The sequence below is a fragment of the Tachypleus tridentatus genome, chromosome 5 (genome assembly GCF_004210375.1).
Source record: "Tachypleus tridentatus isolate NWPU-2018 chromosome 5, ASM421037v1, whole genome shotgun sequence".
Lineage (NCBI taxonomy): Eukaryota > Metazoa > Arthropoda > Merostomata > Xiphosura > Limulidae > Tachypleus > Tachypleus tridentatus.
The window spans coordinates 53,679,623-53,690,490 of record NC_134829.1 but is presented as its reverse complement, the minus strand read 5'-3'; the positions used below and the strand labels follow the sequence as shown (position 1 = coordinate 53,690,490).

The 10,868-nt window shown below is 34.9% G+C and overlaps 2 protein-coding genes across 2 annotated transcripts; both read right to left on the bottom strand.

The window, feature by feature from the left end:
- Window positions 1-1,528: 1,528 nt before the first annotated feature.
- LOC143250293 (uncharacterized) lies at window positions 1,529-2,798 on the bottom strand. Its single transcript, XM_076500752.1, has 3 exons — window positions 2,724-2,798; window positions 1,937-2,349; window positions 1,529-1,649 (listed from the first exon to the last, which is right to left on the bottom strand). Exons 1-2 carry the CDS (start codon window positions 2,736-2,738, stop codon window positions 1,939-1,941), a joined length of 426 nt encoding a protein of 141 aa, XP_076356867.1. The 5' UTR covers window positions 2,739-2,798; the 3' UTR covers window positions 1,529-1,649; window positions 1,937-1,938.
- Window positions 2,799-7,929: 5,131 nt separating this feature from the next.
- Window positions 7,930-10,315, bottom strand: LOC143250292 (uncharacterized). Its single transcript, XM_076500751.1, has 3 exons — window positions 10,182-10,315; window positions 8,407-8,873; window positions 7,930-8,083 (listed from the first exon to the last, which is right to left on the bottom strand). Exons 1-2 carry the CDS (start codon window positions 10,191-10,193, stop codon window positions 8,409-8,411), a joined length of 477 nt encoding a protein of 158 aa, XP_076356866.1. The 5' UTR covers window positions 10,194-10,315; the 3' UTR covers window positions 7,930-8,083; window positions 8,407-8,408.
- Window positions 10,316-10,868: the final 553 nt, after the last annotated feature.

Here is a 10,868-nt window from a genome sequence, read left to right as displayed (position 1 = left end):
ACTCTTTTAACAGTGACAAATAGGATTGATTGTCACTTTATAACGCCTTCACAGAAGAAAAACATATCAGTGGAATGCATACTTCTGCCACGCAGTATTGATCAGTTGTGGCCCTCAAAAAAAAAACATAGAAACGTGTCCGAATATCCGTCATTTTCGATTAACACGCGCCGTTTTTACAGGACAATAGAAATAATGTTTTATCAGCATTCGAATGATTTCGACCGCCAATGTATAGCAAATACTGTGTGAAAAATCAACGTTAACACATGGAGATTTTTGAATTTTCGTAACTTTTCTGTCACTTTGAATCTCAAAACCTAATAACTTGTGACATATATCAATGTCCATATGTATAACAATTTTCGTCCAAATTCATTCAGCCGTTTTGGAGAAATCTTGGTGATAAACAGAGAAATAAAATGTAACCTCCGACAAACACACACAAAGGAATGAAACCATAACCTCTGTGCACTCATTGTGGCAAAGACAAAAATGAAAACTTTACGTACAATAGATCAAGAAATTTTGAACCAGTGTAACGATATGCAGCCATTTCTGTATTGTTTTGTGGTTAAAGTTATTAGTAGGAATTATACTTGAAGACGTGTAATAAAGTACAGAAATAAAATGCCCTTTGTTATTATTTACATGTTGTAACCTGAGTAAACAGTTTTGTTTCGTAGCAGCTTGAAATTTACTGACTGCATATATTTCATTATCTTTACAATATAGATTTTAAATTTACACCTGATCCACTCAACGCAGATGTGAAATTTACACGGTATCTTCTCAATGCAAATAAACGAAATGACAAAAGACATTTGTAAACAGCCCACTAAACAATCATATTGCATACACACTGCGATCCTATATTTGGGTTAACTGTCAATTGTATGCTTGTTCATCGTAATGTTTCAGGATAATTACTGTTGAACTATTTTAATGGTTTTGTGCTTGATGATATAAACATTACTACCTAACTGAAGTATGGTTTGTTATTTTAACATTTTAAAAACCCTTGGTTATTTAAGATGTTCTCTTTGCCACAGCCATTAATAGTTACACTGTTTTCCTCTAAACTATACTTATACAGCAGAGATATAGCATTGAAATTTATTTCGCATTATATTAATAACATTGTGAACATATTTAAACAATCTCTGGTTTAGTATTTTAAACCAAATTATACCAACAGTAGTTAAAGAATATTATTTCATGGAATAGTATTTATAAGTTTATCATCAAAGCTTCTGAAACTTATAAATTCGTGAAGTAAGACTGCACCTGATTGGTTCATCAACGGAACACCAGTATTTCAGTACAAACAAATGTCCAATCTCGAACCATCTGACACATTTTCCAGAACGTGTAATCACGTGCTTTATTTTTAACAGAGTACTACGAAATGGTGTACATTAATTTCTTGTTTTTTACAATAACGTTTAGAAGCAACGTTATTAAAAAGAAAACTAATTGGTTATTTAATCAAAATTAAACAGTTTTTATTTGATGAAATTTTACAGTTTTTTTCATATATTACAGGAGACAAAATTTTATCATTTCTAACAGGAGTTTTTCGACATCAGGGACACCTCACTGATACGGTAAGATTTCAAATGATTGAAGTGGATATGATGGTACTTGTCCTGCAAAATAAATGTTAATGAGAGATAGAAAGTAGAGCCAACAATGATCATCATTCCCACTGATGTTTAATAAAGATAATTTTTTTTCATGTGTACAAACAAAAATATTAACAAAACATATTTTCATTGCATAATTGATAAAAGGTTAATGTAAATAACTGGAAGGGGAACAAACCCTTATCTCTGGTGAAACGTAACTAAAGTTTAACATGAATGGCTGTTATTATGACTTGATAACAAATTGTTCTCAATGTTGTTTTATATTGAAACATAGATCATATACTGACCTTTAATCCCACCACCAGCCATATCGTCCCCCATATCTTCCACCTCGACCACCTCTACCACCATAGCCACCACCTCCACCACCATAGCCACCAAGTCCACCACCATAACCACCAAGTCCACCGCCATAGCCTCCTCCAAGTACAACACCAGTAAGACCTATTGGAATAGAAATAAGCCTAGCGCCTCCTCCAAAACCTCCAATTCCACCTATGCCACCAATTCCGCCGATACCTCCCCCGTAACCTCCACCATAGCCTCCGCCGTAACCTCCGCCATAGCCTCCACCGTAACCTCCGCCATATCCGCCACCGTACCCGGTTGCCTCAGCCTGTAAGTCTTCTTTCTCATCAATAGTTTTCTCCTCTGCTCGTATAGCCAGAACCAGAACGGTGAACCAGATGATAACAAACAACTTTAACGATAGATAAAAGTAAAGAGACGTCATAGCTCTTCTGACAAACACAGCGGAAGGAAAAAAAACTACAAAAAACGTGATGTTGATTAAGTCTTATGTTACCATGTGGTCCATTTGATAAAAAATAAATTAAATCATATTGTAAAACCAAATTGTAGTGTTGATTAAGTCTTATGTTACCATGTGGTCCACTTGAAAATTAATACTTTGAACTGGATTTGTAAATTAAACTAAAAATGCAAAGTATGAAGAGAAACAGCCAGACATAGTTTCATCTAAACATATAACTTTAGTTTATTTTAAATATTTCTACTTTGTTTCTGTAACTTTTCATTTATATTGTTTTATATCAAATATCATTAATGTCTTACCTTTTTCTGAAACATCTTTGGTGGTTTCTAAACGAAACTTGTGAGTGATGTGGCTTCTAGTTGTGCTCATTGTCATATTTATAGTCAGAGTCAATAAACGATGCGTAAAGTTGTCATAATATTTTCTCAAATAGAGCTCTTCAATTGGTTTATTAACACCACGTGTCATCGTGAAGAGATTTTTTACTATTTTCTTGTTGTGGCTGAAGGCCACACCTTCCAAGTAGTTTTCGAAACCTTTTATCGCTAAAACGTCACACTTTTGGCAGGAGCTAAAAACAAAACAAAACGGGTGTATTAATAGGCCAATGAACATTCTAACAAATATATTTATAAACTAGCTTTATTACACTTATACAAAAACAAATATATATATATATTTATAAGTTCCTCATGAGTAGGTAAAAACTAGTATTACTACAAGAAAATTAGTTCAGTTTCCAGACAAACGTATCTTTCCAGAAAAACAAAAATTGTATGTAGTGCTCACGATTTCTTCTTCGTTCTGCTGACATTCTAAGTAAATACTATTGTTATTGTAGCAAACTTAACAAAGAACGTGTCTCAAAAGTAAATAATATTCCCATAACAGGTACTTAGTCTTCTACATGTAAACAAATTCAACGAATGGTTTGTTTGTTTTTAAATTTCGCGCAAAACTACACCAGTGCTATCTTCCCTACTCGTTCCTAATTTAGTAATGTAAGACCAGAGGAATGACAATTGGTCTTTATTACTCACTTTAAACTTTCGGGCTACTATTTTACCAACGTATAGAGGGATTTACCGTCACGTTATAAGGCCCACTATAGCTGAAAGGGCAAACATGTCTGGTGGACGGGAATTCAAACTCGCGACTTTTAGATTACGATTCGATCACGCTAATTAACTGATCATGCCGGACCTCACCTGAATGGAAACTGACATGGTGTTTATTGAACTTCTTGCGGTTACCAAAAGAAAGTATAATTTTCTTCTTTATGTCTTACATTCTTTATCAATGAATTGGGGACCGATAATGACTCTTCACTCTGGGTGGAAGTCTCTGGTGAACAATAACTGCTGTTACAAGTTTAAAATCTCTTTCAGTCACCTTTTAAAACAAGTGTCCATAGAGTACAGCTTTATTGACCAATCAAAAAAATTCTTTTAAAATATTTATTTCTCTTCTGCACGATGGTAAAAATGTATATACATATATTGGTAGTCGATTTAGAAATATAGACATTTTAGCAACGTGTAGGTTCTGTAACATCTACATAAGTAAAACATGTAGCTTCTGGAATATTTGTAGATGTAAAACGAGTAGCTTCTTTAGTATCTATATAAGTAAAATAAGTACATATTTGTTATTTCGTGTTTACGACTGTTCATTTAATAGCCACAGTTTGATATTACGTCAAATTACAAAGATAACCTAAGATTTCTTCATTAATGTGTAATTTTATTTACTTACCCTCGTGTGTTAACTATAAATTAACAGGCTTACAAAGCTAAAATTCGAAATTCAATTTCCCACGGTGAACAGAGTAAGGATGGCCTACTGTAAAGTTTTGTCCTTCAATAAAGTAAACAAACAAGTGGTTGATGTCAGAAAAAAGGTCATATCTGTTTGTTTTGGTTCTAGTAACTCAACTGTAAAACTAAAGAATGTCTTACGATTTTAACAAACGAGTTTCGATGTCCACGGTGAGCATAGCACACCATTGTGTAGCTCTGTGCTTACGTTTTTTCTACATATTTTTACGTATGTTGCACATAACGCTTTGCCCACTACACAATCTTTTATCTCTCTAGTTGTACATTGTAGCGTTGTGTAATTATGGTATGTATAATATTTCAAAAGGTTCAAATGTTGGCGGCGTGTACCGTTGACAAGCTGCCATCTCTCTTGACAGACTGTTATAATATAATGCCGTTTGGTGGGATCAACCTTTATCTGTATTTCGCGAATGTTCGAAATAAAGAAACAAATATATTTATACAAACAAGCCTTAAAAGGTAAGTTTAAACCATTTTTCTCTCACACAAAGTTAATTATTACTTTGTACTTTTCGACAATTTTATGATTACTGATCAATGTGGCGGTCAAATAAAATTTATTGTTTTATATATTTTGTTCTTTATTAAATTTTCCTTTATGAATAAATTTCTTTCTAAGCCTAATGCTATAAATCGGACGCAAAATTCGGCCAATAGAGAGATTTTATCTAACATTGAAAACCAATGTCGTACGTTGTGTTCGAATTTCGCGCCAACCTATATGAGGTTTATCTGCGTTATCCGACTCCAATTTAGCAGTGTAAGACTAGGGGAAGGGCAGATAGTCATTACTGCCCACGGCCAACTCTTAAGCTACTCTTTTACCAATGACAAATAGGATTTATTGTCACTTTATAACGCCCCCACAACACGTAATGACAGAAGAAAAGCATATCAGTGGAGTGCATACTTCTGCCACGCAGCATTGATCAGTTGAGGCCCTCAAAAACAAAAAAAAAGAAACGTGTCCGAATATCCGTCATTATCGATTAACACTCGCCGTTTTTACAGGACAATAATGTTTCATCAGCATTCGAATAATTCCGACCGCCAATTTAGAGCAAATACTGTGTGGAAAACACAGTGTGAAAAATCAACGTTAAGATATGGAGTTTTTAAATTTTCGTAATTTTTCTGTGATCTTTGCCCTTCAAAAGCTATTAACTTCTAAGTAAGTTAGATCGATATCCAAAAGTATATTAATTTTCGTCCAAATTAATTCAGCCGTTTCCGAGAAATCTTACTGGTACGCACGAAGGTAAAAACATAACCTTTGACAAACACGAACAGGAATGAAAACATGACCTCTGTCCACCTTTGGTGGTAGAGATAACAATTGAAACTTTTACGTACAATAAGTTAAGGGAATTTTGAACCAGTGTAACAGTATGTAGTCTACACCTAAGTTGTTTTGATTGTTGAAGGTATTAATACGTATTATACTTGAAGACGTGAAATAAAGTATGGAAATAAAATGCCCTTTGTTATTATTTACAGGTTGTAACCTGAGTAAACAGTTTCGTTTCGTGATAGCTTGAAAGCTACTGAGTGCATAAATTTCATTATTTTTACAATGTAGATGTACTTACACCTGATCTACTCAATGTAGATGTTACATTTACACCTGATCTACTCAATGTAGATGTACTTACACCTGATCTACTCAATGTAGATGTTACATTTACACCTGATCTACTCAATGTAGATGTTAAATTCAAAAAAAAAAATTTCTGAGAACTCACTGTAAGCAGAACAGTGTTTGTTTTTTTAATTTCGCGCAATGCTACTCGAGAGCTATCTGCGCTAACCGTCCCTAATATAGAAGTGTAAGAATAGAGGGAAGGCAGCTAGTTACCACCACTTACAGTCAACTCTTGGGTTACTCTTTAACCAATGAATAATGAGACTGAACGCACGTAATAACACTCCCACGGCTGAAAGGGCGAGCATGATTGGTGAGACGGGGTTTCGAACATGCGACCTTCAGAGTACGAGTCGAACGCCTCAACTCACTTGGCTAAACCGGGCCCAGGTAGAACAGAAATTGTATGAATGACATTTATTCTTACTGTACAACTAAACCATCAAAATAGAAAAGAATCTTTTCTTTGAGCTCTTTCTGGCCAAGTCCTACCACCAGTCTTTCCTTCAGTTTCTTCGCTTGGCTTGTCTAGGCCACTGAACGTGTAACCATACAACGATGTAGATTTTTTATTCTTTACACTATACTGGTTTTCTCTCTCTTTTTTTAAAGTTTAACAATGGTATACTAAAAATAAACATGAAGCTATAACAAAGAAATGGTTTAGAATTTGTCACTGAGTTATACCTGTCTTGGTGGAATTAACTCTCTTATCAGTGACACCAGATAAACGAAACAACAATACAAGTGGCGAGCTTATATATTATTTACAGTGTTTTATCTTTTATTTACATGAGTTTTGTTTGTTTTTGTTTTGTGGTTCTTTGAGATGAGCTATCTTATCTGCGTCCATCACAAATATTGAAACTTGTTTGTTAACTTTATGAGCCTTCAGATTTACCACCGAGTCACCGGATGGCTCTCACTAGAATGAACCTGTGTTTACATTTAGAAGGCGAAGACTCAAAATGCTGGTAATTTGAGTCTGTTTAGGTTTTTAGAGACAAGGTATTTCAAGTGATGAAAACAATGACATGTCTACCAGAACTTAACGTAACATAAAAGTGATAAAACATTTGATGAAAATTTTACCAAGACTTCTAATATAGAGGGGAAAAAAATTCTTTAAGCTTAAAGGACCAATGATCGTGATAAAAATCACGCTAAAGTGCAGTATTTTGTTGTATTTATCATTTTCAATTAGTCCATCTCGAATTTATTATCACAGGTATATCCAACAGTAGACTTCCAAATTTGTCTTTTCTTCGCAACAGTTATCCGCCAAAAATCTGTTACGTTAATTGTAGAACTCGTCAACTGTTCCTGATTTTACTGCGACCAGGAACTGAACTAAAATTCTACCTTATACAGTATGATTAAAAAAATTGTCAAATACATTAACTTGTCCAAAATGTGCACACTATGATTTATTATTCGCGTCCCGTTGCTGTGTAACACCCAGTAAACCCACTATAAGAATGAGAGTTAGAACCAAATATTCTACGAGTTGGAAACAGTCAAAGAGTTGATAGAGGGCGCTGTTGGACAGTTAACCTTTCTTTAGTCTATCAGTAATAATTTAGGTTTTGCTGTCTTTGGCTTAGTGTGACAGCTATAAAAACAAATAACCTGCTTATGTAGTTGCAAAGCAAATGATATTTTTCAATCTGTTGACTGACACGTAATGTAAAGCTGTCGAAGTTTCAATGTTTCTAACGTTATGAACTGTCAGAATTATGGCTAAGCCACTAAGTGTGGAGAGAGCCAACTGCCTAAAAACATGTTTCTCATCTCTAAGGAACTGTTATTATACGTAAACTTCTATTCAGTATTTGAAATAAATGTCTTTGTGTGTACGTACGTGTGCATTACATGATTATTTTGATGCTTCGTTGTACAAAGTTACATAATTGGTTATTTATATTTTGTCCACCGCGTCGAATTCAACTCCAGATTTCAACGTTGGTGTGATATGGAACAAAAACGATAATCTTGAAGATAACTAATTCATTACACGAAGAGCTATTTTATTCAATAAGTTTCTATAGAAATCACATACACAATAAATCTAAAAATCCGCAAACCTCGAAGACAATTTTTATTTTGGTTTAAAAGAAATATGTTAAAATCAGAAAGCAGATGGCATCACATGTCTGTGTGATAACGTGGTGTTGAACTGTGGAGAGAAGCAAAATACGTATAAGTTAAACATCACAAGTAAATTTTAATAACCAAATTATTTAATAAGTAGACGTTTTGTATGATATAAAATTAAAGGTAGTAAGGTAATAAAGGTAATCACGTGGTGGTGTCTGGAATAAAAGGTTTTTTTAGCGCTTTCAATAAAGCTGAATTTTTTTTCAAAAGTTCCAACTTTGTTTTGCTTATGTAATAATGTACGTCGATAGCCAATGAAGTTAATATGATGGTTACTATGAATACTGTTATCTGTATTAAAAAAGTACACGTTATATATTGCCAAGTAAAATTCATACAAACCTTTAGTCTCGCCACCATCCGTATCCTCTTCTACCACCTAGACCTCCTCCAAATCCGCCTGTACCTATAAAGCCTCCACCACCTAGACCTCCTCCAAATCCGCCTGTACCTATAAAGCCTCCACCACCATAACCACCTCTTCCAAAGCCTCCAACACCAAAGCCGCGGCCTCCAAACCCTCCACCACCAAATCCTCCTCTTAAAGTGATGCCAGCAAGACTTATTGGAATAGCAATGACTTGGGCCCCACCGCCACCCTTACCAAATCCGCCACCACCAAAACCACCGAGTCCACCAAAGCCACCAAATCCACCTAAACCACCGAATCCACCTCCCCCAAACCCTTTTCCAATACCGCCTCCACTATAACCAGTTGCCTCAGCCTGGAGATCTTTAACTTCCACCTTAGTTTCGTCCTCTGCTCGCACGGTGAGGACAAGTAGAATGAAACAGACGATTGTGAAGAGCTTTAAGCAAAAATATACAATAATTATTAGATCTCGTATTCTGAGATAAACAGCAAAATAATTAAATGATAAGAGAGAGTTTGTTTTTAACAAGAATAGAGAAAGAAGAAATATAACTTCATATTAAAATGATTCTCTATTACATGAACTATTTCAAATATATACATAATAAATAAAACAGTGCCCTGAACTCTAACCTCAGTTCTGACAATGTTCCATGATAAAATAGTAATACATTTGCAAAACGTAACTAAATGTTTAGATAGTCTAGTTTTGAAAAAAACTATATCCATTTTATTTAGAAATTTCAAAGATAAACTTGTAGTTAAGTTCTTTCTCTTGAGGTTTCTTTTAATATCGCAATTAAGGTTTTCATGAAGTGATAACAAATGAAATAAGATCAGTTAAGCCTACATAAAACTCCAGTGCTACATAAAACTTTAGTGCTACACAAAACTCCAGTGCTACATAAAATTCCAGTGCTACATAAAATTCCAGTGCTACATAAAACTCTAGTGCTACACAAAACTCCAGTGCTACATAAAACTCCAGTGTTACATAAAATTCCAGTGCTACATAAAACTCCAGTGCTACATAAAACTCTAGTGCTACAGGAAACTCTAGTGCTACATGAAACTCCAGTGCTACAGGAAACTCTAGTGCTACATGAAACTCCAGTGCTACATAAAACTCTAGTGCTACACAAAACTATAGTGCTACATAAAACTCCAGTGCTATATAAAACTCTAGTGCTACAAAAACCTCCAGTGCTACATAAAACTCCAGTGCTACATGAAACTCTAGTGTTACATGAAACTCCAGTGCTACATAAAACTCTAGTGCTACACAAAACTCTAGTGCTACATAAAACTCCAGTGCTATATAAAACTCTAGTGCTACACAAAACTCCAGTGCTACATAAAACTCCAGTGCTACATGAAACTCCAGTGCTGTTTCTCAGTATTTTTAGAGTTGCCTTTTTTTTTTGGTAATAAACTAGATATCCTAGTTTCGCTTGTGATCCACAAACCTGAACAATAATAAAATATACAGGCTTCTCTTCATCAAGCGAGTACTTGGTCAGAAATAGAGAATTTTGTCACGCATAGCGTTTTACAAGTGTGTTTAGCAGACATATTAGTACGTGTTTGTGTTTTTGTAGCAAAACCACATCGGGCTACCTGCTAAAACATCCGCAGGCAATCGAACCCCTCATTTTAGCGTTGTAAATCCGTAGACTTATTGCTGTACTAGCGGAGGGCCGGCACATAATTAATGCTATAATAAGCATATTAATAAACCGCCTACCTTTTCCACCATATTTTTGATATTCAAATTGAAGGGATCTTTTTGAGTCAGTTTCTGTTTATCAGATCCCCATATTTATAGCCAGAGAAAGTCGCTAATGAGGAGAATTTCAATCATTTCCTCTTTGAACTCGGCGACCCCTGGTGCACGAAAATGAGCACGTGGTCCAAAAGGTGGAATCTCTCTTAATTTTCTGGAACAGTGACCTTACTTACGTTCACCATGCACATCAGTCCTGCAGCACACATCCAGACACCAAGAGCTAGACCAGTATTTGTTGTTACTGTTTATTTTATGTGGCAAAGTGATAACATGAGAGCAACAAAAACTGGTAATAGCAGATGGCGTGCGCGTCGGACTTAATTCAAGTGAATGCTAACAAAAGTCTGTTAGCAAAATGTTACCCTCAGGATACAACAACAACCACGTGTTCCTTAAGTCTTGTTTACAGCGAACCGTTACCCTTTTCAAAGAAACTAAACAAAATGTAAGCTAAATTACTATGAGTATATTTACAATACATTTTTTGGTGTGTCGGTTTTATGTCTTTCTGAAACGCTATTGGACAAGAAAATAGGTCTTTAAACAACATCAAGTTAAATCACGTTCTAGCAATAATCCAGGATTATTAATCATATCCATTAAACACAACGTATGACCAAAAACTCACTGACTCATGTCAGAGAG